The sequence below is a fragment of the Pongo abelii genome, chromosome 5, assembly GCF_028885655.2.
Source record: "Pongo abelii isolate AG06213 chromosome 5, NHGRI_mPonAbe1-v2.0_pri, whole genome shotgun sequence".
NCBI lineage: Eukaryota > Metazoa > Chordata > Mammalia > Primates > Hominidae > Pongo > Pongo abelii.
The window spans coordinates 31,803,611-31,831,281 of record NC_071990.2 but is presented as its reverse complement, the minus strand read 5'-3'; the positions used below and the strand labels follow the sequence as shown (position 1 = coordinate 31,831,281).

At 48.9% G+C, this 27,671-nt stretch overlaps 2 protein-coding genes and 1 pseudogene across 4 annotated transcripts in view; 2 read left to right on the top strand and 1 right to left on the bottom strand.

The window, feature by feature from the left end:
• NCR3 (natural cytotoxicity triggering receptor 3) overlaps positions 1-27,671 on the top strand; it is a 31,691-nt gene that overhangs the window by 3,259 nt on the left and 761 nt on the right. Inside the window, exons 2-3 of the mRNA XM_002816722.5 lie at positions 24,436-24,671; positions 27,198-27,542. Of these exons, the coding sequence (XP_002816768.1) occupies positions 24,629-24,671; positions 27,198-27,542 (388 nt within the window). The 5' untranslated portion in view covers positions 24,436-24,628. The remainder of the gene's footprint in view (positions 1-24,435; positions 24,672-27,197; positions 27,543-27,671) is intronic.
• Positions 326-2,201, bottom strand: AIF1 (allograft inflammatory factor 1). Of its 3 annotated transcripts, none has more exons than XM_009241656.3 (6): positions 2,065-2,201; positions 1,762-1,823; positions 1,608-1,674; positions 1,198-1,239; positions 838-1,000; positions 326-525 (listed from the first exon to the last, which is right to left on the bottom strand). In XM_009241656.3, the coding sequence occupies exons 1-6, from the start codon at positions 2,147-2,149 to the stop codon at positions 441-443; spliced, it is 504 nt and encodes a 167-aa protein (XP_009239931.2). In that variant the 5' UTR covers positions 2,150-2,201; the 3' UTR covers positions 326-440. The 3 variants fall into 3 exon arrangements, with proteins under 3 accessions (XP_009239931.2, XP_002816779.1, XP_054414678.1); XM_002816733.4 differs by having other exon boundaries at positions 2,004-2,157; XM_054558703.1 differs by lacking the exon at positions 1,198-1,239.
• On the top strand, positions 4,495-27,215 carry LOC129060204 (cytochrome b-c1 complex subunit 6, mitochondrial-like; annotated as a pseudogene).

Sequence of the window (27,671 nt, the reverse complement as noted above, 5' to 3'; positions counted from 1 at the left end):
GAGTGATTTGTCAAAGTGACAAAGCTTATAGTGGTGGAGAATGTTGGTTCATGGTATTCCTTGCTCTTCATGAAATCTGTCATGGGCCTGGGTACCTTGTTTGGACATGTGTTTTTGTCCCGCCTGCATTCTTTGAGGTTAAGGCTGTCTTATACAGCTGGAATCCCCCTTGGTGTGTGAAACCATCTGCTGTAGTGGACACACTATAGCGTTGTTGATGGATTGTTCATATGGCCAAATCCTTGCCACCCTTCCCTCAAGACCTGTCTCTCCTTTCCAAACCCAGGAAAAAAATCACCCAAATAAAAACTAAGCTGACTTGATCTGGAGGAGGAGGGTAATTTATTTAATTTGTTGACTCTGGCTACAATTTTGTCTTCTGTTTCCATATCTGGGTCATTAGAAGCCCCTTCAATCCCATCATCCCTTTTCCCTTCAAATCAGGGCAACTCAGAGATAGCTTTCTTGGCTGGGGGGCCTGTTGGCTTTTCCTTTTCTCTTGCTTTTTCCTCATACATCAGGATCCTGGTTGAGATGGGAAGAGGCACAGGGATCAGGGAACACTCCTCTCAAGGGAATAAATCATAGGGTGCTAGGAAAGGCTGGAAGGGGATGGGGATGTGAGGGTGGAAGGGGGAGGAGGAAGGGCAGGGGTTGGAGTTTCTGGAGACCAGGACTATGGCTAGGGATGGGGTCGGGACCTTGGAAGGGTCCCTCTAAGGGTGGAAGAACGGATGATGAGCAAAAAGGTGCAGAAAAGTTGAGCCTGCGGACAAGGGTAGGGATGGGGGAGGAGAAAACAGGTAAGTACAGGGGAGGTTGGAACTTGACACTCACATTTTTAGAATGGCAGATCTCTTGCCCAGCATCATCCTGAGAAAGTCAGGGTAGCTGAACGTCTCCCCGGAGCCACTGGACACCTCTCCAATTAATTTCTTTAGCTCTAGGTGAGTCTTGGGGACCCCAAGTTTCTCCAGCATTCGCTTCAGGGACATGATATCTAGGGGCAGAGGATGGGGATGGGGAGAGGTGGGGAGACCCTCTCTGTCCTCTCCCACTTCCACATCCCCATTCTCCTTCCTCCCACTCTGGTAGGTGGGCCCCCTCCCAAATCATGAGGAATGGAGCATGTAGGAGAGACCTCTGTCTTCTTAGGCCTGCACAACACCCTGCCCCCGTAAATCACCCGTTTCTCACCAATATCGCCATTTCCATTAAGGTCAAACTCCATGTATTTCTCTGGGTGAGGGGAAAGAGCAGAAGGGATAAGCGCTGACTGGAGGGTTTTCAGCAGGGGACTGAGGAAGGGGTTGCCAACCAACTGCTAGGTGGAGGAGACAACGTGGAAGGAGGAGGAGGGGCAGGCAGAGGAAGTGGGGTTGGGGAGTTGAGGGGCCCCCGCTAGGGTGTAAGGAGCTAGAGGGGATGCTGAGAGAGGCAGGCCTGGGAAAGGGACGGCAGTGTGGCAGGAGGGCAATAAAGGCAGGTTCCCCTCTTGCTACCACAAAAGTAAACTTTGTATCTCTGCTGTTCCTGCCTTGTTCTTATGGAAATCCTAACCCTCCTACCCCCAGCCCCGTCTCCACCCCCTACAGTTTCCCCCTCACCTTTGAAGCCTTCCAGTTTGGAGGGCAGATCCTCATCACTGCTATATTTGGGATCGTCTAGGAATTGCTATGGAGGGGAAAATAAGAGCCAGGGTAGGCCCTCCCCATCCACGCCCCATCCCCCAGGCTCTGCCCCCTTAGTTCTTCCTTCTACCTTGTTGATTTCATCCAGCCTGTCTTCCTGCTGGGCCTTCAGCAGTCCGAAAGCTTTTCCTCCTGTGGGGGGAAAAAGATTAATCAGCCCTCATCCCTCCCTTCCTCTCCTTACCCTGACACCAGCCCGGGGACATCACAGTTGGCCTGCCTAGGCCAGCTGACTGCCCTCCTAGCCCACAGCCCAGGTCTGTCCATCTTATTCCTCCAATCTAACGCCACTGCCTATCCCACCCTCCCTACCCTGTAAATCCCTGGTTTGGCTCATAGCTCAGCAGATGCTGGTAGAGGTGGGGAGACAGACCAAGCTGGAGGCCTTTGTCTGCAGGCTCTCCTCTCCCACCAGTCTTCTCAGAAGGCTTCCTCCTAAACTTCCCCTTTCCCCTCATTCCTTCCTCCTCTGCCTCCCAGACCTCACTTCCCCATCAGGTTCTGCTGACATTAGCACCCCAGGAAGGAGGAGGAGCCTGGCGTGAAATGCAGATTAGAAGATAATGTTCTCCCAAATTCCTCTTAAATGAGAGCCCAGTGTGCGCATGAAACAAATATTTTGATAAGCCACTGGAGGTGTGCAGGAAGGGCAGGAAGACACCAGGGATATTTATTCTCAGGAACTGGTATTTTTTAACAGGTCCAAGTTTCAGGTAATGATAAGACCTTGCATTTTGTCAGGTTTCATGAGTCTGGGCAGGCAGGTGTGGAGAGGAAGACAAGGAAGAGCTGGCTGAATTTTTCTGCTCTGTAGATCGGAGAAGAATCTGAAGTCTGCTGGCAGCTCCAGGAGGGTGACAAGATGGGCACAGGGTTTAGAAAGGGAGAGAAACCTCACTTCCAGCCTGGCAGCTCCAAGGAGGCCCTTAAAAATATGGAAATGTCTAACAAAACATTTTAATTTGTTTGCTTTAGGATGTGCAATGTAACCCTCTCATCTTATCTCCTTTGAAATCTTTAGTAAAATCTGTAGAGATCAGGAATTTAAGAGTTTAAGTAGATTCTTTGGAGGAACTGAAAGTGGTACTTAAAGAAACAGCGTTTGTGGACAGAAGAGCCAGGGAGTGAGGCTGACATAAGGTTTGCACACTGCGCGTGCATGCACACATGCAGGCATGTTTGTGTGATGGGGGTGCTGGTCACTGTGAGTTCAACAGAGTGGATGATAGCCTCTGACACATGCCTCCCTAGGCATAACCTTTATCCCCTCTGTCACTCTGTTTGGCCAGTCGCTTCTTGGAGAGGTGAGGACACCACATTTCCCTCCTTGAGATTTCCTGGTCCAAACTCCCTGCCCAGGGCTCCATCTACCCTGCCCCGGCATTGATGAAGACACCTTTCCTTCTCCCTTCCCCCCAACATATTTCCTTTTCTGTAGCTGGGAGTTTTCACTTCTCACTGCCCTCTCCCTGACCCAAGCCAGGTAGAGGAGATGCTGGAGTAGACTCTGGCTTCTTCTTCTTCTTTTTTTTTTTTTTTTTTTTTGAGTCGGAGTCTTGCTCTGTTGCCCAGGCAGGAGTGCAATGGTGCAATCTCGGCTCACTGCAACCTCTGCCTCCTGGGTTCAAGCGATTCTCCTGCCTCAGCCTCCTGAGTAGCTGGGACTACAGGCACCCACCACCACGCCCAGCTAATTTTTGTATTTTTAGTACAGATGCGGTTTCGCCATGTTGGCCAGGATGGTCTCTATCTCTTGACCTTGTGATCCACCCACCTCAGCCTCCCAAAGTGCTGGGATTACAGGCATGAGCCACTGCACCCGGCCGGACTCTGGCTTCTTGATTTCCCTTTATTGCAGCTGCATTCTCCTGTTGCAGAGAGAGCTGCAACCCTGTACTCCCAATGTTCTCAGTGCCTGCTGGGAGGAACTCACTTCTTTATTCATACATTCACTCAACAGATATTTACTGAATGCTTACTATATGCCAGACATGTCTCTAGGCCCAGAGAACCCAACAAACGAAAACTCTTGTCTTCATGGTTGATCTAATTGGGGAAGGCAGACAATGCAAATAAATAAGTATATTAAAGGTGCTAGGTGGCCAGGCGCAGTGGCTCATGCCTGTAATCACAGCACTTTGGGAGGCTGGGGCAGGCGGATCACAAGGTCAGGAGTTGGAGACCAGCCTGACCAGCATGGTGAAACCCCATCTCTACTAAAAATACAAAAATTAGCAGGGCCTGGTGGTGCGTGCCTGTAATCCCAGCTACTCAGGAGGTTGACGCAGGGGAATCACTTAAACCCTGGAGGCAGAGGTTGCAGTGAGCTGAGATCACGCCATTGCACTCCAGCCTGGGCAACATGAGACTCCATCACAAAAAAAAAAAAAAAAAAAAAAAAAGGCGCTAGGTGCCTATGGAGGAAAACAAAGCAGGGAAGAGGGGACATAAGAGTATTGCCAATGGTCCCCAGTTTTTTTGTTTGTTTGTTTGTTTTGAAACGGAGTCTAACTCTGTCGCCCAGGCTAGAGTGCAATGGCGTGATCTCAGCTCACTGTAACCTCCGCCTCCTAGGTTCAAGCAATTCTCCTGCCTCAGCCTTCCGAGTAGCTGGGATTACAGCCACCTGCCATCATGCCTAGCTAATTTTTGTATTTTTGTAGAGGCGGGGGTTTCACCATGTTGACCAGGCTGGTCTTGAACTCCTGACCTCAGCTGATCTACCCACCTCAGACTCCCAAAGTGCTAGGATTACAGGCGTGAGCCACTGCACCCAGCTTTTTTTTTTTTTGAGACAGAATCTTGCTCCGTTGCCCAGGCTGGAGTGCAGTGGCACAATCTCAGCTCACTGCAACCTCTGCCTCCCGGGTTCAAGCGATTCTCCTGCCTCAGCCTACCGAATAGCTGGGATTACAGGCGATCACCACTACACCCGGCTAATTTTTGTATTTTTAGTAGAGATGGGGTTTCACCAAGTTGGCCAGGCTGGTCTTGAACTCCTAACCTTGTGATCCTCCCACCTTGGCCTCCCAAAGTGCTAGGATTACAGGTGTGAGCCCAACTTGTCCCCAGTTTTAAATATGGTGGTCTGGCCAGGCATGGTGGCTTACACCTGTGGTCCTAGCCACTTGGGAGGCTGAAGTGAGAGGATCGCTTGAGCCCAGGAGATCAAGGCTGCAGTGAGCCATGATCATGCCATTACACTCTAGTCTGGACAACAGAGTGAGACCCTGTCTCAAAAAATACAATAAAATAATAAAATAAATAGAGTGGTTAGAGAAGCCTTCTCTGAAAAAGTGATATTTGAGCAAAGATTTCTTTTCTTTTTTTTGAGATGGAGTCTCACTCTGTCACCCAGGCTAGAGTGCAGTGGTGCAATCTCCACTCACTGCAACCTCCACCTCCCGGGTTCAAGTGATTCTCCTGCCTCAGCCTCCAGAGTAGCTGGGATTACAGGCACCTGCCACCATGCCCGGCTGGCTAATTTTTTGTATTTTTAGTGAGATGGGGTTTTACTATGTTGGCCAGGCTGGTCTTGAACTCCTGACCTCGTGATCTGCCCACCTCGCCCTCCCAAAGTGCTGGGATTACAGGCGTGAGCCACCGCGCCTGGCCATTTGAGCAAAGATTTTAAGCAAGCAAAGGAACAAGCCTCTGTCTTCCTAGGCCTGCACACTTCCCCAAATCACCTTTTTCTCACTGATATCTCTGTTTCCATTCTGGTCAAACTTTATGTATTTCTTTGGGTAAAGAGAGAGAACAGACAGGGTAAGCACTGGCTAGAGGGTCTTTGGCAGAGGATCGAGGAAGGCATTGCCGACCAAGTGCTAGGTTGAGGAGAGGATGTGGAAGGAGGAGATGGGGCAGGCAGAGTAGGCTTGGGGAGTTGAGGGACCATGTAAGGTGGATATACGGATAGAAAGAAAAATACTTCTTTTTTTTTGAGACAGAGTCTCCATCTGTCGCTAGACTGGAGTGCAGTGACGTGATCTTGGCTCACTTCAACCTCCACCTCCTGTGTTCAAGCGACTCTCCTGCCTCAGCCTCCCAAGTAGCTGGGACTACAGGTGTGCACCACCATGTTCAACTAATTTTTGTATTTTTAGTGGAGACGGGGTTTCACCATGTTGGCCAAGATGGTCTTGATCTCTTGACCTTGTGATCCACCCACCTCGGCCTCCCAAAGTACTGAGATTATAGATGTGAGCCACTGCGCCTGGCCAGAAAAGTATTTCTTGATCCTAAAGTGGAGTCGGCGCCACTGTTGCTGCTAGTGTTGAATCCAGAACCATAGTTGGATATGGGATCAGAGGATGAGCAAGAGATGCTGACTGGGTCTAGAGATGGCAAGGAGGAGGAGGAAGAGGAAGAGGAGGAATTAGTAAATTCCTAACAAAAGTGAGAGAGCAATGCGTGCAGCTGAAGAAATGAGTAAAGTCTCGGAGCAGCTGGAGCTCTGTGATGAGCATGTGTCTTCCAGATCACAGACAGGAGAGGATTGCACAAAGCTCTTTGACCTCTCTAATGCAAGGGACCATTGCATGGCCCACAAATCCTTTAACAGTTTGAAATGAATGTGCAGACTCCTTCACCCCAGCTGTCATCACCTGGGCATTTCTCTATGGTTTTAAATATACCGTTTGTTTCTAATTTGTGTAACTATAAGTCCACATGAACCGCATGGATTTTTGGCTTAGGCAAATAGCTTCTCTGTAATTGGCAGCAATTCCATCTTAATAAGGGACCTGTGATTTGCAAAACGAAAAAATATACTGTTTTTTTCTTTTTCCTTTTTTTTATTCAAGGGCTGGTGAATCCTGGAACCTCAGGGTTACATCGAGGTATATTTATCATCATCATTACAGTCCAGGACTAAAAGGAAGTTATTCCAGGCTCTTTGCAAAGAATCTCAGTTTTTTTTTGTTTGTTTGTTTTATTTTGTTTTGAGATGGAGTCTTGCTCTGTTGGCCAGGCTGGAGTGCAGTGGTGCAGTCTCTGCTCACTGCAACCGCCACCTCCCAGGTTCAGGCGATTCTCCTGCCTCAGCCTCCCGAGTAGCTGGGACTAAAGGCACCTGCCACCATGCCTGGCTAATTTTTTGTATTTTTAGTAGAGACGGGGTTTCACCATGTTAGCCAGGATGGTCTCGATCTCCTGACCTCGTGATCTGCCCGCCTCGGCCTCCCAAAGTGCTGGGATTACAGGCGTGAACCACCGCGCCCGGCCAAGAACACCACTTCTTACACCAGTCATGTGGGGACTTCTCCCACACCAACCAATTCTTCAATTCTTGGTAGATATTAATTGGGAGTCCTGCAATTTAATTCAGTTCTGACACTCTACCCATAATTACCAGTTATCTAATCCCCAAGTTGAAGGGCTCAGTTCTACAAGGCTGCCCCCACCCCAGATACCAATCACAAACAAGTCCAGGCCTCCTAACTGTTTTTATGACTCCCTCCTCTGGCTCAGTAATTCGCTGGAATAGTACACAGAACTCAGGTAAACACTTTACTTATGTTAGCTAGTTTATTATGAAGGATAAAACTTAGGAACAGTCAGATGGAAGAGTTGCACCAGACAAAGTATCGGGGAAGGGGGATTTGGAGCTTTCTTGTCCTCTCTGGGCTCCTCCCCGCACCTCCATGTGTTCATCAACCTGGCAGCTCTCCAACCCTCATCTTTTTTGGGTTTTTATGGAGGCTTCATTATGCAGGCATACTTCATTCAATAGCCATTATTTGGAGGTCAGGGGGTTGGAGCTAAAAGTTCTAACTCTCTAATCACACAGTTGCCTACCTTGGCAACAAACCCCAAACTTAGGGGCTTTCTAAAAGTCAACTTACTAATATAAACTCAGTTGTGGTTGAAAAGAGCTTGTTATGAATGACAAAAGCTCCCTTCACTTTATCATTTAGGAAATTACAAGGGCTTTAGGAGGTCTGGCCAGGAGCCAGGATGGAGACCAACACACACACACACACACACACACACACGCACGCACACACGCACACACACATTAATATTTTGAGACAGGGAGATAGGGTCTCGTTCTGTTATCCAGGCTGGAGTGCAGTGGCACAAACATGGCTACTGCAGCTTTGACCTCCCAGGCTCAAGCGATCCTCCCTTGTCAGCCTCCTGAGTAACTGGGACTACAGGCATGTGCCACCACACCTGGCTAATTTTTAAAATTTTTTTTAGAGACAGGGTCTCCTTGTGTTGCCCAGGCTGGTCTTGACTGCCTGGGCTCAAGTAATCCTCCCACCTTGGTCTCCCAAAGTGCTGGGATTACAGGCCTGAGCCACCATGCCTGTTTGAGACAGGTTCTTGTTCTGTCATCCAGGTTGGAGTGCAGTGACACCATCATAGCTCACTGCAGCCTCAACTTCTTGGGCTCAAGCAATCCTCCCACCTCAGCCTCCCAAGCAGCTGGGACCCGCACCACCATGCCGGGCTCATTTTAAAATTTTTTGTAGAGACGAAGTCTCGCCAGGTTGCCCAGGCTGGTCTTGAACTCCTGGGCTCAAGTGATCCTCTGGTCTCAGCCTTCTAGAGTGCTGGGATTACATGTGTTAACCACCACACCCAACCCATATATTTATTTATTTATTTATTTTTTCCCCGAGATGGAGTCTTGCTCTGTTGCCCAGGTTGGAGTGCAGTGGCGTGATCTCCGCTCACTGCAAGCTCCACCTCCCAGGTTCATGCCATTCTCCTGCCTCAGCCTCCTGAGTAGCTGGGACTACAGGCGCCCGCCACCACGCCCGGCTAATTTTTTGTATTTTTAGTAGAGACGGGGTTTCACCATGTTAGCCAGGATGGTCTCGATCTCCTGACCTTGTGATTTGACCGCCTTGGCCTCCCAAAGTGTTGGGATTACAGGTGTGAGCCACCGCGCCTGGCCTTTTTTTTTTTTGGGATGGAGTCTCGCTCTGTCGCCCAGGCTGGAGTGCAGTGGCGATCTCGGCTCACTGCAAGCTCCGCCTCCTGGTTTCACGCCATTCTCCTGCCTCAGCCTCCCGAGTAGCTGGGACTACAGGTGCCTGCCCCCACACCCGGCTAATTTTTTTTTTGTATTTTTAGTAGAGACGAGGTTTCACCATGTTAGCCAGGATGGTCTCGATCTCCTGACCTCGTGATCTGCCCGCCTCGGCCTCCCAAAGTGCTGGGATTACAGGTGTGAGCCACCATGCCTGGCCCCAAAAATATATATTTTTATTATAACAATATCACAATGGGAGAAGAGCATTTCAGGTGGAGGGAACAGCAAGTTCAAAGGCCCTGATGTGAGAGCAGTGTGGATATCTGGAGTGTTCATGGAGTAGCGGGGAGGCCTGTGCTGCTGAAGCCAGGTGAGGAGGAGATCAGCTTGGGTAGGGCCTTGTAAAGACTCTGGCTTTTATTCTGAGTGAGACTGCCTCCCAGACTGGTCTTTCCATTGAGAATGGCTTGACAGACTACTAGGGTGAGACAGTGCTTAGATGCTCAGAAAAACTGCCTGAGATAGAGAAAATGACAGCTGCTCTGACTGTGGGACAAAAATGAAGACTAGGCCGGGTGCGGTGGCTCACGCCTGTAATCCCAGCACTTTGGGAGGCCGAGGCGGGTGGATCACCTGAGGTCAGGAGTTTGAGATCAGCCCGACCAACATGGAGAAACCCCGTTTCTACTAAATGTACAAAATTAGCCAGGCATGGTGGCGCATGCCTGTAATCCCAGCTACCTGGGAGGCTGAGGCAGGAGAATCGCTTGAACCTGGGAGGTGGAGATTGCAGTGAGCCGAGATCACGCCATTGAACTCCAGCCTGGGCAATAAGCGAAACTCCATCCCAAAAAGAAAAAAAAAAAGAGTCAATACTGAAGGGTATATAGGAAGACAAGTGGGTGGAGAACGAAACTCAGGGCCTAAACAGAGATGAGGGGAAAAGAATAGACATGCAAGAAGTTGCTGGGGCTCAGAAAGTGATACCCCAAAGACTGGTGCTTTGAAATGCTGAGAGGCCTTAGAAGCTGCCTTAGAATCGTCCTACCACACTTTCTGGAATTTCCTTATCTGACTGAAAAAACTTCTTTGCAAAAGAAATGCAATTGTCTTAAGACCTCCTGCCTAGAGATCTTATCAAATAACCAGATCAACCACCAGAGAGAAGATACTGGGAATCATCATCATACCCAGACAGACTTTTCTTCTCTTTCTTTTCTTCCTTTTGAGGCAGGGTCTTGTTCTGTTGCCCAGCCTGGAGTGCAGTGGCGTGGTCATGGCTCACTGCAGCCTCAACCTCCAGGCTCAAGTGATCCTCCCACCATAGCCTCCTGAGTAGCTGGGACGACAGGCATGTGCCACCATGCCTTAGGTTTTTTTTTTTTTTTGAGATGGAGTCTCTCTTTGTCACCCAGGCTGGAGTGCAGTGACATGATCTCGGCTCACTGCAACCTCCTCCTCCTGGGTTCAAGCAATTCTCCTGCCTCAGCCTCCAGAGTAGCTGGGGTTACAGGCGCCCACCACCACACCCAGCTAATTTTTGTATTTTTTAGGAGAGACCGAGTTTCATCATGTTGGCTCTGGCTGATCTCAAACTCCTGACCTCAGGTGATCCACCTGCCTTGCCCTCCTAAAGTGCTGGGATTACAGACATGAGCCACTGCACCCAGCCATGGTGACTAATTCTTTATCTTTTTTTTTTTTTTTTTTTTTTTTGAGACAGAGTCTCACACTGTCGCCCGGGCTGGTGTGCAGTAGCGTGATCTCGGCTCACTGCAACCTCCACCTTCTGGATTCAAGTGATACCCCTGTCTCAGCCTCCCGAGTAGCTAGGATTGCAGGCACCCACCACCACGTCCAGCAATTTTTTTTTTGAGACGGAGTCTCGGTCTGTTGCCCAGGCTGGAGTGCAGTGGCATGATCTCGGCTTACTGCAAGCTCCACCTCCTGGGTTCATGCCATTATTTTTTTGTATTTTTAGTAGAGACGGGGTTTCACTATGTTGCCCAGGCTGGTCTCAACCTCTTGACCTCGTGATCTGCCCACCTCGGCCTCCGAAAGTGCTGGGATTACAGGCATGAGCCACAGCGCCGGCCTTTTTTTTTTTTTTTTAGATGGAGTCTCGCTTTGTCACCCAGGCTGGAGTGCAGTGGCGTGATCTTGGCTCACTGCAACCTCTGCCTCATGGGTTCAAGAGATTCTCCCGCCTCAGCCTCCTGAGTAGCTGGGACTACAGACGTGCGCCACCAAGCCCAGCTAATTTTTTTGTATTTTTAGTAGAGACAGGGTTTTGCCATGTTGGCCAGGATGATCTTGGTTTCTTGACCTCGTGATCCGCCCTCCTCCGCCTCCCAAAGTGTTGGGATTACAGGCGTAAGTCACCGTGCCTGGCTTTTTTAAAATTTTAATATAGAGACAAAGGATCATAATACAGAGACATTCTGACCCTAATGTTAGCACAACGGGGATGCAGATGGTCAGGATCTGGAGACTTTCAGGAATAGAGCAGTGAGCCAAAGTGCAGCCTGGTTTATGCTTAATTATAACTATATTTCTGCCCAGATCCCAGCATGCAATTCTTGTCAATCTTGGGACAGTTTCAATTTACTCTATTGAAATTTTGTATTAATATTTTGATAACTGGTATTCGATTTCAATGCAATTGGTTTTTTTTGTTGTTGTTTTTTTTTTTTTTTTTGAGACGGAGTCTCGCTGTCACCCAGACTGGAGTGCAATGGCGTGATCTCGGCTCACTGCAACCTCCGCCTCCTGGTTCCAGCAATTCTCCTGCCTCAGCCTCCCAGGTAGTTAATTAAGATTACAGGCACCGATCACCATGCCTAGCTAATTTTTTGTGTTTTTAGTAGAGACAGGGTTTCGCCATGTTGGCCAGGCTGCTCTCGAACTCCTGACCTTGGGTGATCCACCTGCCTCGGCCTCCCAAAGTGCTGGGATTACAGGCGTGAGCCACTGCGCCTGGCTGATTTGTTTTTATATGTATATTTTTTTAATTTTATGCTTTACTAGAATGCCAAAGGGATCTGTGGCACAAAATAACTAAGAAACACTGCCGTAACCTCTCTCTCCCCTCATCCCTTTGAGCCTGGGGGTGGAAATATCCCCTGCAGTTCTCTTACATAACACTCCCACCTTTGTGTGTGTGTGTTTTTTGTTTGTTTTGTTCTGTTTTTGAGATGGGTCTCGCTCTGTCGCCCAGGCTGGAGTGCAGTGAAGTGACGTCGGCTCAGTGCAACCTCCACCTCCCAGGTTCAAGTGATTCTCCTGCCTCAGCCTCCCTAGTAGCTGGGACTACAGATGCGTGCCACCACGCCTGACTAATTTTTTGTATTTTCGGTAGAGATGGGACTTCACCGTGTTAGCCAGGATAGTGTTGACTTCCTGACCTCGTGATCCGCCCACCTCGGCCTCCCAAAGTGCTGGGATTACAGGCATGAGTCACCGCACCTGTTGTCTTTAATAATTTTTTTGCCTGCTTAATATACAGTTTCTGAGAGATGTGAGTCTTCCTCTAATATTGTAGGTTACTTTTCTGTCGCTGCTGCACAAATTTTTTTTTTTTTTTTTGAGACAGAGTCTCACTCTGTCACCCAGACTGGAGTGCAGTGGCATGATTTCAGCCCACTGCAACCTCTGCCTCCCGGGTTCAAGCGATTCTACTCCTGAGTAGCTGGGATTACAGGTGCACGCTACCATGCCTGGCTAATTTTTGTATTTTTAGTAGAGAAGGGGTTTCACCATGTTGGTCAGGCTGGTCTCGAACTCCTGACCTCGTGATCCGCCCTCCTCGACCTCCCAAAGTGTTGGGATTACAAGCGGTAGCCACTGTGCCTGGCCTAAACTTTTTTTTTTTTAAGCATCCTTGTGCAGAGACTCCAAGGGCAAACAAGAGTAGTGCCAACCAGCCTGGCAGAGCTGAGGCAGGCCTCAACTCTGGCCCCTAGAGGGAAGAGGTGACTAGTCACTAGCCTTCCTTCATTGTCTCACCCAGAGAGAAATGGGGAAGGAAGAGAAATGGAGTAAAAGAATAAGGTATGTAGATGGGGAGGGATGGGAAGGGAAAACATGGAGAATGATGGGGAGGCAGAAAGCGATGCGAAGAGAGATGGAGGAAGAGAGAGAGAGAGAAAGACAGGGAGGCAGACCAGACATGGCAGCTCACGCCTGTAATCCCAGCACTTTGGGAGGCTGAGGCAGGTGGATCACTTGAGGCCAGGAGTTCAAGACCAGCCTGGCCAACATGGCAAAACCCCATCTCTACTAAAAATACAAAAATTAGCCAGGTGTGGTGGCATGTGCCTGTAATCCCAGCTACTCTGGAGGCTGGGGCAGGAGAATCACTTGAACCTGGGAGGTGGAGGTTACAGTGAGCTGAGAGCACAAAAAAAAAAAAAAAAAAGACAATGTTTCACTTGGAAGGTGCTCACTGAGTATTTGTTGAATGAGTGAATAAGCAGAAGTGTGTATGCGTGTGACAGAGAGGCAGAGGGGTAGGGGTGTGTAGAGATGTGGCGTGTGAGTGGACTTGGGGGAAGAAACAAGTAATATGAATAACGTGGTGAGACAGAAAGAGTTGTGGACAGAGATGTGGGAAATATGAGAGATAAGGAGAGAGATACTGAAAAGAGCGATTAAGAGAGATGAAGATAGGGTGTCTGGCCCATGGAAGGCCCTCGTGAAGAGCGATGCTGAATAGATGAATGAACCTCAATGCCCAGCAATGGTGGGATGAAGGGGATGCTGTGCAGAAACCACACTACCCATCAGAGAAGCAACTCTGCTTGTTTCTCCTTGAGTTGATGAGGGATTTAGCGACCAGTGGAATGAAGAGCAGGGGAAAGACACCTGCGATCTTTCAGAAGCAAAATGGACAGGGCCTGGAGATCTTTTGGATGGGGGAACTGAGGGAGAAGGCAGAGTAGGATGAATCCCAGGTGTTTGCCTTAAGTGACTGGGGCTTTGTGTTTCCATTCACTGGGACAGGGATGACAGGAGGCTGACCTGGTCTGAGTGGACACTGATGACTTTGAAATGCCTGTGGAATATTCAGGGTAAGCCGCCTGGAGAGCAATTAGATAGTGTGGACTTAGGTCTCAAGAAAGACGCCTGACGGGGAGATATAGATTGGGGACTTGACAGAGAATAAGCAGTAGTGACAACTGTGGCTATGACAGGATTGCCTAGGATAGCCATGGTAGATGCGCAAAATTTATTGAATGAAAGTGGGAAGCCAGGTACATGCCTATAATCCCAGCTACATGAAAGGCTGAGGTCAGAGGAACAGCTGAAGCCCAGAGTCAGGACTTTGAGACTAGCCTGGGCAACATAGTGAGATCTCATCTCAAAAAAATATATAATAAAACATATATAATAACACTTTTTAAAAAGAAAGTGGGGCCAGGGGCACTAGCTCATGCCTGTAATCCCAGCACTTTGGGAGGCCGAGGCAGGCGGATCACTTGAGGTCAGGAGTTCGAGACCAGCCTGACCGACATGGTGAAACCCCATCTCTACTAAAAATACAAAATTAGCTGGGTGTGGTGGCACATGCCTGCAATCCCAGCTACTTGGGAGGCTAAGGCAGAAGAATTGCTTGAACACAGGAGGCAGAGGTTGCAGTGAGCTGAGATCGCACCATTGCACTCCAGCCTGGGCAACAAGAGCAAAATTCTGTCTCAAAAAAAAAAAAAAAAAAAAAGTGGGAGAAACAACCCAAAAATCTTCCAACAGGACAGTGGTGTAAAAAGCACACGTTTAGGGTACAGGAGTCTGGGGGACTCAGGTTGGATGGCTTTTATGTCCTTGGGAAAGAGGAGGTGAGATTTCAAAGTGAAACAGCTTCCATGGTGACGGGATTTGAGATGTAGGTCATGGAGTCAAGGTGATGATTGGAGTGGACAAGGTGAAATAACTGTGAAGTTGCACACTTAGGTATTGAAAAGGCATTTGTGAGATGGGTAGAAGAAGTTTCATAGCAGATTGAGTCATAATAAGAAAAACAGAAAATAGAAACAACCCAATTGTACATCATCAGGTGACTAGATCAACAAGCTGTGCTACATCATATAAAGGATTACCACTCCGCAAAAAAAAGGAATGAAACACTGGTACATACAACAGCGTGGGCAAATCTCACAGACATTAAGCAGAATGAAAGGAGCCAGATACAAGAGTATGTACTATATGACTCCATTAATATGATGTTCAAGAACAGACTAATCTATAGAGGCCGAGCGCAGTGGCTCATGCCTGTAATCCCAACACTTAGAGAGGTCAAGGCAGGAGGATCACTTGAGCCCAGGAGTTAGAATCCAGTCTGGGCAACATAGAAGGACCTTGTCTCTACAAAAAAAATTTTTTTTTTTTTTTGAGATGGAGTCTTGCTCTGTCACCCAGGCTGGAGTGCAATGACGCGATCTCGGCTCACTGCAACCTCTGCCTCCCTGGTTCAAGCAATTCTGCCTCAGCCTCCGGAGTAGCTGGGACTACAGGCACGTGCCACCACGCCCGGCTAATTTTTTTTTTTTGTATTTTTAGTAGAGACGGGGGTTTCACTGTGTTAGCCAGGATGGTCTTGAGCTCCTGACCTTGTGATCCCCCTGCCTCGGCCTCCCAAAGTGCTAGGATTATAGGCCTGAACCACTGCACCCAGCCTACAAAAAAACTGTTAAAAAATTAGCTGGGTGTGGTGGCATATGCCTGTAGTCGTAGCTACTCAGGAGACTGAGGTGGGAGGATGGTTTGAGCCCAGGAGGTCAAGGCAGCAGTGAGCTATAATTGCACTACTGCACTCCAGCCTGGGTAACAGAGCAAGACTCTGTCCCAAGAAAAAAGTCTACAGAGGTAAAAATCAATGGTTGCATCTAGGAGGGGAAAGGGATTTACTAAAAAGGGGCATGGAGGAATTTTCCAGGATAATGAGAATTATCTATATCTCGATTACAGTGTGGTTGCATGGGTGTACATATTGGCCAAAGGTCATCAAACTGTACATTAAGATCTATGCATTTTACTGTATGAAATTATATCTCAATGTTTAAAAATGTCATTGATGGCTGGGCGCGGTGGCTCACGCCTGTAATCCCAGCACTTTGGGAGGCCGAGGCAGGCAGATCACGAGGTCAGGAGATTGAGACCATCCTGGCTAACATGGTGAAACCCTGTCTCTACTAAAAAATACAAAAAAATTAGCTGGGTGTGGTGGCTGGTGCCCGTAGTCCCAGCTACTAGGGAGACTGAGGCAGGAGAATGGCGTGAACCTGGGAGATGGAGCTTTCAGGGAGCCGAGATCACGCCACTGCACTCCAGCCTGGGCGACAGAGCAAGACTCCGTCTCAAAAAAAAAAAAAAAAGTCATTCATGTGGACATTAAGTCCATTAAGAAGTTGGCAGAGGTTGAAATAGAGAGGAGGTGGGCTGGGCATGGTGGCTCACGCTTGTAATCTCAGCACTTTGGGAGGCCAAGGTGGGTGGATCACAAGGTCTGGAGTTTGAGACCAGCCTGGCTAACATGGTGAAACCCTGTCTCTACTAAAAATACAAAAATTAGCCTGGCATGGTGGCAGGCGCCTGTAATCCCAGCTACTCTGGAGGCTGGGGTAGGAGAATCACTTGAACCTGGGAGGCAGAGGTTGCGGTGAACCAAGATCACGCCGTTGCACTCCAGCAACAACAGCAAAACTCCGTTTCAAAAAAATAAATAAATATATAAAAAATAAATAGAGAAGAGGCTGCAGAGTCAGGGATGGGCTCTTGATGAATGTGAGGGCGAGTGGACAACGACACCAAGGAGAGATTGAAGGTCGTGAGGTCAGATGCTGTGCGCCTCAGAGGAGAAGCTGTTCTCAGAAGCTGAAAGTATCATCACCTGGGAGCCATTCATTAGTTGAAAAATATTGATAAGACTTGGCCAGAGAAGTCGCCCAATCTCACCCCTGCCAGCACGTAGAGGAGGAGCCCTGGTGGGGGTGGGGGTTGGAGTGGGGGAAGGATGAGATCACCTGTGCTGGATTGTGGACTTTTGTGTTTTCACCTGTTTTCATGGTCTGAGTTGGGAGTTTATTGGCCTCAACTACATCCAGCCAGCCCACAGCTTGTTGTTAAAGAAGTCAGACCAGAGACTGGGCGCAGTGGCTTATGCCTGTAATCCTAGCACTTTGGGAGGCTGAAGCAGGTGGATCACTTGAGGTCAGGAGTTCGAAACCAGCCTGGCCAGCATGGCAAAACCCTGTCTCTACTAAAAATACAAAAAAGTTAGCCAGGCGTGGTGACAGGCGCCTGTAGTCCCAGCTACTCAGGAGGCTGAGGCAGGAGAATCACTTGAACCTGGGAGGCAGAGGTTGCAGTGAGTGGAAATCACACCACTGCACTCCAACCTGGGCGACAGAGTGAGACTCTCAAAAAAAAAACAAAACACACACACAGAGACCAGTGCACGTCCACTTCAACACTGTTTTATTTGTTGCCTTTCCACTTGAGTGCCTGGAATAATTTCTTTAGAAAAGTTCCATCCTTGGCCGGGTGCAGTGGCTCACGCCTGTAATCCCAGCACTTTGGGAGGCTGACATGGGTGGATCATGAGGTCAGGAGTTCAAGACCAGCCTGGCCAAGATGGTGAAACCCCATCTCTACTAAAAATACAAAAATTAGCTGGGCATAGTAGTGGGTCCTGTAATCTCGGCTACTCAGGGGGCTGAGGCAGGAGAATCTCTTGAACCCGGGAGGCGGAGGTCGCAGTGAGCCGAGATCGCACCACTGCACTCTAGCCTGGGCAACAGAACAAGACTCCGTCTCAAAAAAAGAAAAAGAAAAAAAAGTTCCATCCTTGTGCCCACTGTGCTGATTACCTCAGCAGTTCCCGTCTTGCAGGTTAGCCTTCCCTAGAGGTTCTCAGAGTTATTAAAAGGGGTCCCTTGAATGCACACACATACCAGGATTTGTTCTAGATAGACTGAAAAAAAAAACCCCACATACTGTCCTTGGAATCCAGAACATTTTTAGCTATAAAAAATGTTTAGAAGTCTTAGATATAGAAAAGAGCTGGGAGAGCAGGATGCCCTTGAATCCAGGTGTAGCAATGGCACTGCCACCCTTGCACAGGACTAGGGAAGCACTGGAGAAAAACCACACATTGAACACCTAGGGCAATGGGGTCTGGAAGTTTACAGGTGGTACCCCCAGTTTACAGTAGTGGCACCAGGACTCCAACCTAGGCTGATTTGTCTTCTAAGCCACATTGCCCTGGGACGTGGAGTAGAACCATGTGATTGAGTGTACACTGTGGAAGAGTGGAGTTTGGTTTTTTTTTTGAGACGGAGTTTTGCTCATTTCTCAGGCTGGAGTGCAGTGGCACAATGTTGGCTCACTGCAACCTCCGCCTCCTGGATTCAAGTGATTCTCATGCCTCAGCCACCCGAGTAGCTGGGATTACAGGCACGCACCACCACGTATGGCTAAGTTTTGTATTTTTAGTAGAGATGGGGATTCACCATGTTGGACAGACTGGTCTCGAACTCCTGACCTCAGGTGATCTGTCCACCTCAGCCACCCAAAGTGCTGGGATTACAGGCGTGGGCCACTGCTCCCGGCCGGAAGAGTGGAGTTTTATCCCCAGCCAGTTACTTATTCCACGTCCCCACTGGTGGTGACCTCTTCTCCCTCCCCAAACCGTGGGCTTCTTACAGCTGAGATAGTAGAGACAATTTTTCCTATATTGATCCTTTGGGGTGTGAATGGGGTGTGGATAGAAGGAGGCAAGCAAGGTAGGGGATCGGGCAGAAGCTGGAATCAAGGCCCAGCTGAGAAATGCCACCATTGGTAGCTCGGGCCTCCCATGCTGTCTGACCACCAGGGGGCAGCCCTTGCCTTGCCATGACGCCTCCGTCCCACATCCTCTAGTTAGATATCCCTGGGGTGGCAGCCACTTCACTGCTGGAGAACGGCTGAGTTGGTCCTTCCCAGGTTGTGTGGCATGTGTGGTTGTTCCGGTAGCTTAGGGAGGTCAAATAATTTGTTCAAGATTAGACTGCGCACAGTGGCTCACACCTGTAATCCCAGCACTTTGGGAGGCCGAAGTGGGAGGATTGCTTTAGGCCAGGAGTTTTAGATCAGCCTGGGCAACACAGTGAGACTCTGTCTGTACAAAAAATAAAAATAAGTGAGCCAAATGTGATGATGTGTGTCTGTAGTCCCAGATACTCTGGAGGCTGACGTGGGAGGGTCACTTGAGCTCAGGAGTTCAAAGTTCAAGGCTACAGGGAGCTATGATCATATGATCACACCACCACTGCCCTCCAGACTGGTTGACAGAGTGAGACCCTGTCTCAAAAACAAGAAAAAAAAAGGTTGTATAACACAATTGTGGGGATTGCGGGGGAGCTGGCATTTGAACCTAGACTCATTCCAAACCAGCATTCTTAACCATGAGATGACTGCTTCTCCAAAAGAAAGCTCTGAATTACTTCAGTGATGGGTGGGAACTGGACAGTCTACAAAAGTACTGTGACACAGAGCTAGAAACAGACACAAAGGAAAAAACATGTATTAGGTCAGGTGTGGTGGCTCACACCTGTAATCCCAGCACTTTGGGAGGCCAAGGTGGGTGGATCACTTAAGGCCAGGTGTTTGAGACCAGCCTGGCCAACATGGCAAAACTCCATCGGTACTAAAAACACAAAAATTAGCCGAGTGTGGTGGCACACGCCTGTGAACCCAGATACTCGGGAGGCTGAGGCACGTGAATCGCTTGAGCCTGGGAAGCAGAGGTTGCAATGAGCCAAGATTGTGCCACTGCACTCCAGCCTGGGTGACTGAACTAGACTCTGTCTCACAACAACGGCAACAACAACAACATATATTAATATAAAATGAGCCAGGCCGGGCGCAGTGGCTCACGCCTGTAATCCCAGCACTTTGGGAGGCCAAGGCGGGCGGATCACGAGGTCAGGAGTTCGAGACCCGCCTGGCCAACATGGTGAAACTCAGTCTCTACTAAAAATACAAAAATTAGCTGGGTGTGGTGGCGCAGGTCTGTACTCCCAGCTATTCGGGAGGCGGAGGCAGGAGAATTGCTTGAACCCGGGAGGTAGAGGTTGCAGTGAGCCGAGATTGCGCCATTGCACTTCAGCCTGGGCAACAAGAACAAGACTCCATCTCAAAATAAATAAATAAAATAAATAAAAGGAGCCAGACCAGGAGTTTGAGACCTGGACAACATAGCAAGATGCTGTCTTTCAAAAATAAATAAAAGTAAAAAGTCAGGTGTGATGGCACATACCACTATTCCAAGCTACTTGGGAGGCTGAGGCAGGAGGATTACTTGAGTCCAGGAGATCGAGGCTGCAGTGAGCAATGATCACACCACTGTATTCCTGCTTGAGTGATAGAGTGGGACCCTTGTCTCTAAAAAATATAATAGTAAAAGGAGCCAGAAGGGGGCATGTGATAAGGGGTGGACACATGGCATATCACATGTCATCCTTCACTTCTGTGTGCTGTATTATCTCCTGTAGCTGTGTGATACACATACAAGAGTGTCTGGCATACTCTTGTACCAATCCCTGTAGAGGTATTACCTTGTTTTATTGTGTTCCACAGATGTGCATTTTTTTATATATTGAAGTTTGTGGCAACCCTGTGTTGAGCAAGTCTGTAGGTGCCACTTTTCCAATAGCCTGTGCTCACTTTGTGTCTCAGTGGCACATTTTGGTAATTCTTGCAATATTTCAAACTTTTTCATGATTATTTTATCTGTTATGATCTGTGATTAGTGATTTTTTTCTTTTTTTTTTTTTTTGAGACAGGGTCTCACTCTGTCATTCAGGCTGGAGTGCAGTGGCAAGATCATAGCTCACTGCAGCCTCGAACTCCTGGGCTCAAGTGATCCTCCCGCTTCAGCCTCCCAAGTAGCTAAGACTACTGGAACACACCAGCACACCTGGCTAATTTTATTTATTTATTTATTTAGGCAGAGTTTTGTTCTTGTTGCCCAGGCTGGAGTACAATGGCACGATCTCAGCTCCCCACTACCTCCACCTCCCAGTGATTCTCCTGCCTCAGCCTCCCGAGTAGCTGGGATTACAGGCGTGCGCCACCACGTCCGACTAATTTTGTATTTTTAGTAGAGACGGGGTTTCTCCATGTTGGTCAGGTTGGTCTCGAACTACCGACCTCAGGTGATCTGCCCTCCTCGGCCTCCCAAAGTGCTGGGATGACAGGAGTGAGCCACTGTGCCTGGACTTTTTTTTCTTTTTTGTAGAGCTGAGGTTGGCCAAGTGCAGTGGCTCATGCTTGTAATCCCAGTACTTTGAGAGGTTGAGTGGGCAAATCACTTGAGCCCAGGAGTTTGAGACCAGCCTGGACAACATGGTGAGACCCTGTCTCTACAAAAAATACAAAAATTATCTAGGCATGGTGGTGTGTGGCAGCTACTCAGGAGGCTGAGGTGGGAAGATGGTTTGAGCCCAGGAGGTTGAGGCTGCAGTGAGTCGTGATTGTGCCACTGCACTGTAGCCTAGGCAACAGAGTGAGACCTTGTCTCAAAAAGAGAGAGAGAGGGTCTTGCTCTGTTGCCCAGGCTGGAGTGCCATGGAGCCATGGCTTTCACAAGCAAAATCGTAGCATAATCGTAGCAAAATCGTAGCAAAATTGTACATATCACAAGCAAAATCGTAGATACTCAAGTGATCCTCCCACCTCAGCCTTCTGAGTAGCAGAGACATAGGCACATACCACTGCACTCGGCAAGAATTAGCTAAATTTACTCTGCCACGCTCTATAAATGGAACAATAAAGCCTAGATGGCTGGATGTAGTGGCTCATGCCTATAATCCCAGCACTTTGGGAGGCTGAGGTGGGCGGATCACCTGAAGTCAGGAGTTCAAGACCAGCCTGGCCAAGATGGTCAAACCCTGTCTCTACTAAAAATACAAAAATTAGCTGGGTGTGGTGGCAGTCACCTGTAATCCCAGATACTAGGGAGGCTGAGGCAGGAGAATCACTTGAACCCAGAGGGCGGAGGTTGCAGTGAGCTAAAATTGCACCACTGCACTCCAGCCTGGGTGACAGAGCAAGACTCCATCTCAAAAAAAAAATAAAACTAAAATAAAAATAAAAAATAAAAGCCTGGATGATAGTTCATCTGTTTACAATGTGGTTTACTGATTTTAAATTTTTTCCTTTTTTTTTTTTTTTTTTGTTTGTTTTTGAGACACGGTGTCAGTCTGTTGCCCAGGCTGTAGTACAGCAGCATGATCTCAGCTCATTGCAACCTCTGCCTTCCAGGGTCAAGTGATCCTCCTACCTCAGCCTCCTGAGTAGTTGGGACCACAGACATGAACCACTATGCTCAGCTAATTTTTGTATTTTTTGTAGAGACAGGGTTTCATCATGTTGTCCAGGCTGGTCTCCAACTCTTTTTTTTTTTTTTTTTTTTTTTTTGAGACGAAGTCTTGCTCTGTCGCCCAGGCTGGAGTGCAGTGGCACAATCTCGGCTAACTGCAACCTCTGCCTCCAAGGTTCAAGTGATTCTCCTGCCTCAGCCTCCTGAGTAGATGGGACTACAGGCAGGTGCCACCACACCCAGCTAATTTTTTGTATTTTTGGTAGAGATGGAGTTTCACTGTGTTAGCCAGGATGGTCTCGATCTCCTGAACTCGTGATCCACCTGCCTCAGCCTCCCAAAGTGCTGGGATTACAGGCATGAGCCACCATGCCTGGCCTGGCCTCCAACTCTTTAACTCAAGTGATCTGCCCTCCTGGGCTTCCCAAAGTACTGGGATTACAGGTGTGACCCACCATACCTAGCCACAATTTTTTTTTTCTTTTAAAATCCGTTTACTACTATTCCCAATTTAAATTGTGTTTTATTTAGAGACAAAGTCTCACGCCATTGCTCAGGCTGAAATGCAGTGGCAAAATCATGGCTCACTGCATCCTTGAAACTCCTGGGTTCAAGGAATCCTCCTTCCTCAACTTCCTGAGTAGCTGGTACTATAGGTGTGTGCCACCATGTCCAGCTAAGTTTAAATTTTTTTGTAGAGACAGGGTTTTGCCATGTTGCCCAGGCTGGTCTCAAACCCCTGGCCTCAAACCCCTGGCCTCAAGCCATCCTCTCACCTTGGCCTCCCAAAGTGCTGGGATTACAAGTGTGAGCCACTATACCCAGCTGGTTTACTGAATATTTTAAGCCTACTGTTGAGGTCTACTCCTCCGAAAAACAAGATTTCTTTAAAATGATTACTACTGCTCATTGACAATGTACATAGTTATCCAAGAGCTCTGATGGAGATGTCCAAAGAGACGAATGTTGTTTTCTTTTTTTTTTTTTTTGAGATGGAGTTTCGCTCTTGTTGCCCAGGCTGGAGTGCAATGGTGTGATCTCAGCTCACTGCAACTTCCACCTCCTGGGTTCAAGTGATTCTCCTGCCTCAGCCTCCTGAGTAGCTGGGATTACAGGTGTGCCCCACCACACCCGGCTAATTTTGTATTTTTAGTAGAGACGGGGTTTCTCTATGTTGATCAGACTGGTCTCGAACTCCTGACCTCAGGTGATCCTCCCGCCTCAGCCTCCCAAAGTGCTGGAATTACAGGCATGAGCCACCACGCCCAGCTGAATGTTGTTTTCATGCCTGCTGACATAACATCCATCCTGTAGTCCATGCTTTAAGGAGTAATTTAGACTTTCAAGTCTCATTATTTAAGAAATACATTTTGCCAGGCATGGTGGCTCATGCACTTTGGGAGGCCTAAGTGGGTGGATTGTTTGAGCCCAGGAGTTGGATACCGGCCTGGGCAACACAAGGAGACCCCATCTCTACAAAAAATACAAAAATTAGCCTGGTGTGATGGTGTGCGCCTGTAGTCCCAGCTACTCAGGAGACTGAAGTGGGAGGATCAATTGAGCCCTGGAGGTCGAAGCTGCAGTGAGCCGTGATGGCACCACTGAACTCCAGCCTGGGTGAGACAGAGCCAGACCCTGTCTCAAAAAACCAAAACAGGAATCCCAGCACTTTGGGAGGGCGAGGCTGGCGGATCACTTGAGATCAGGAGTTGGAGACCAGCCTGGCCAACATGGTAAAACTCTGTCTCTACAAAAAATACAAAATTTAGTTGGGCTTGGTGATGTGCACCTGTAATCCCAGCTACTTGGGAGGCTGAGGCAGGAGAATTGCTTGAACTCAGGAGGTGGAGGTTGCAGTGAGCCGAGATTGTGCCACTGCATTCCAGCCTGGGCGACAGAGTGAGACTCCATCTCAAAAAACAAACAAACAAAAAAAAACCCAACCAAACACACACACACACACACACACACACACACACACACACCCCCAGGGTGATTGCTATACAAATTAAATATAGCTTCACTAATCAGCTTGCTTCTCCTAATCCCTCATAGAAATCTTGGAGCAGCCCTGGGGTGCAGTGAGGCCAGATTCCAGGAAGGGAATGGGTGGGATGGGTCTGGGTACTGGTGAGCAGTGGGGAGAGTAAGTAGGTTAGCTTCTGGGCCAAGGAGGGCTCCTGGAGGCTTGTTCTGGGTAAAAGCTGGTCTCCTTGAACCTCGGAAGGTGGGGGAACCCACATCCTGGTCTCACCCGCCCAACCGCCCACTCACCCTTGGGTTAGCAGCCATCTAAGCCCCACCCTCCCCCTCACACGCTTAGCTAGCCTGCCACAAGCTAGCCCCTTGGCCTCCTAGAGACCCAGACATCTCCACCAGCAGCATCCATCCTCTCTCCTCAGGGAGGCATGCATTTGATGCTCGAGGTCCCTGGCAGTTGTGATCCTTGGCAAGTGATGTGTGAGTCCCGTGTGTCATAGGAAGCTCCCCATCCCCATCTGGTGACCAAAGGCCTGGCTACAAGTAGTGAGTCCTCCCTCCTCCACCCAGACCTCACTGCTCAGATCCCCTTCGCCAACTGGGACATCTTCCGACATGGCCTGGATGCTGTTGCTCATCTTGATCATGGTCCATCCAGGTGACAGGGCGTGCGCTCAGGACCCCAAGGAGTGTGGGTGGGAGGAGGGAGATCCAGGAGGCTGGACTAGATGCTATAGGGAACAGGCTTGGTGGGGGCTGAAACACCCGGCTCTGAGGGAGGAGTGGGACTGCTCCAAAGGTGACACTCAGTGGACTCCCCCAATTCACAGTCTCTCTGTGTCACCCACTGTGAGGCTTTTTAGTTCGAGAGATCCAAGTAAATATATGATAAATTTCTTGGTGGAACTGACTTTTTTTTTTTTTTTTTTTTTGAGACTGAGTCTCACTCTGTTGCCGGGCTGGAGTGCAGTGGTGCGATTTTGGCTCACTGCAACCTCCACCTCCCATGTTCAGGAGATTCTCCTGCCTCAGCCTCCCGAGTAGCTGGGACTACACGCACGCACCACCACACCTGGCTCATTTTTTTTTTTTTTTTTTGAGACGGAGTCTTGCTCTGTCACTCTGTCACCTAGGCTGGAGTGCAGTGGCATGATCTTGGCTCACTGCAACCTCTGCCTCCTAGATTCAAGCAATTCTCCTGCCTCAGCCTCCCGGGTAGCTGGGCTTACAGGTGCACACCACCACACCCAGCTAATTTTTGTATTTTTAGTAGAGACAGGGTTTTATCATGTTGGCCAGGCTGGTCTCAAACTCCTGACCTCAGGTGATCTGCCTGCCTCGGCCTCCTAAAGTACGGGGATTACAGGCCTGAGCCACTGCGCCCAGACATTTTTGTATTTTTAGTAGAGATGGGGTTTTTCTATGTTGGCCAGGCTGGTCTCAAACTCCTGATCTCAAGTGATCTGCCTGCCTTGGTCTCCCAGATTATTGGAATTACAGGCATGAGCCACTGTGCCCGCCTGGTGGTGAAACTTTTTTTTTTTTGAGACAGTTTCATTCTGTTGTCCAGGCTACAGTGCAGTGGCAGTATCTCAGCTCACTGCAGCCTCCACCTCCTGGGTACAAGTGATTCTCCTGTCTCAGCCTCCCAAGTAGCTGGGATTACAGGTGTGTGCCATTACTGCCGGCTAACTTGTGTATTTTTAGTAGAGATGAGGTTTCACCATGTTGGCCAGGCTGGTCTCAAACCCCTGACCTCAGGTGATCCACTCGCCTTGGCCTCCCAAAGTGTTGGGATTACAGGCGTGAGCCACTGCGCCCGGCCGAAACTGTTTTTAATGAACTGAGAGACCTTAACTATCAGGCATGTTATTAACTAAATGCAGGAGTTCTCAAAATGTGGATTTCTGGGAACCTAGAACAAATTCTTAGGCCCCACTCCAGACCTACTGAGTCAAAAACTCGGGGGGTAGGTCCAGGAATCTGTTTTAGCAGATGCTCCAGGTAATTTCCACACACGCTCAAGTTTCAGAACCGCTGAAATAGAATACTCGTACATTTCCCTAAGTAGATAATTTAATCAGGGATTTTAATATTTGGTTTAATTCATCAACATGGACGGGTTAAATAGGAATCTCAACCAATTAAGGCCACGTCTTCACCTAGAGATTTAATTAGTTACTTTCTTTAACGAAAAACAAAGAGTGGCTGGGTGCACTTTGGGAGGCCGAGGCGGGTGGGTCACTTGAGATCAGGAGTTTGAGACCAGATGGTAAAACCCTGTCTCGACTGAAAATACAAAAATTAGCCAGTCGTGGTGGTGGGTGCCTGTAGTCCCAGCTACTTGGGAGGCTGAGGCACCAGGTTCGCTTGAACCCAGGGGACGGAGTTTGCAGTGAGCCAAGATTGCACCACTGCACTCCAGCCTGGGCAACAGAGCAAGACTCCCTCTCAAAAAAAGAAAAAAGAAAAAGAGGAAGGATGGCTTACTGTACAATGCCATTTGTACTAAAATAATACCTGGATAATATAATGAGTGATATTAGTTAACTAGGCAGCTGCATTCATTAATGAGCTTAATTTCACCATGATGGTTTCCATTTCAGCTAGACAAGTTACTACTGAACTGGCTGGAGAATGATGGCAGAGGGTGAGAGTGAGAGTTGGTATAGGAAGAATTTGAAAAATGATTTTTATTTTTTATTTTTTGAGATGGAGTCTTGCTTTGTCGCCCAGGCTGGAGTGCAATGGCGCAATCTCGGCTCACTGCAACCTCTGCCTCCAGGGTTCAAGCGATTCTCCTGCCTCAGCCTCCCGAGTAGCTGGGATTACAGGTGCCCACCACCATGCCCGGCTAATTTTTGTATTTTTTTAGTAGAGACAGGGTTTCACCATGTTGGCCAGGATGGTCTCAATCTCCTGACCTGGTGATCTGCCCATCTCGGCCTCCCAAAGTGCTGGGATTACAGGCGTGAGCCACCGCACCTGGCCGAAAAATGATTTAATAAGCAATGTTAAAAAATCAGATTGGTTAAGAGGAAAGGGTTTAATGAGGCACCCAAAGTATCTATTCCCATGCACCCTATGCCCGGAGACAGCTGGGATGTTCTACTCCAAGCTCTGTTGTCTTTTCTCTTTGGAATAACTGGGGAGGTGTTTCTCTGGGTCTTCCTTCTGCCCGCAGGATCCTGTGCTCTCTGGGTGTCCCAGCCCCCTGAGATTCGTACCCTGGAAGGATCCTCTGCCTTCCTGCCCTGCTCCTTCAATGCCAGCCAAGGGAGACTGGCCATTGGCTCCGTCACGTGGTTCCGAGATGAGGTGGTTCCAGGGAAGGAGGTGAGGAATGGAACCCCAGAGTTCAGGGGCCGCCTGGCCCCACTTGCTTCTTCCCGTTTCCTCCGTGACCACCAGGCTGAGCTGCACATCTGGGACGTGCGAGGCCATGACGCCAGCATCTACGTGTGCAGAGTGGAGGTGCTGGGCCTGGGTGTCGGGACAGGGAATGGGACTCGGCTGGTGGTGGAGAAAGGTGAGATGCTGGGAGGTGGTGTCTCCTCCTGGCTGGAGGCCCCAAGAGGCAATGTCCTTGGGAGTCAGGGATGCTCCTCTGAGGCCCCTACCCTCCCTGAGCCTGTGTGCACTTCTTCCCCAACCCTCT

Coding starts and splice junctions, on each gene's coding strand:
- AIF1 (XM_009241656.3), bottom strand. CDS start 2,149: ATGAGGGGAAAGGGGAAGTTTAGGAGGAAGCCTTCTGAGAAGACTGGT. Junction 1,824..2,064: donor AGACAAAGGCCTCCAGCTTG/GTCTGTCTCCCC, acceptor TTCCCCCCACAG/GAGGAAAAGCTTTCGGACTG. Junction 1,001..1,197: donor TAATGGAAATGGCGATATTG/GTGAGAAACGGG, acceptor CTCTGCCCCTAG/ATATCATGTCCCTGAAGCGA.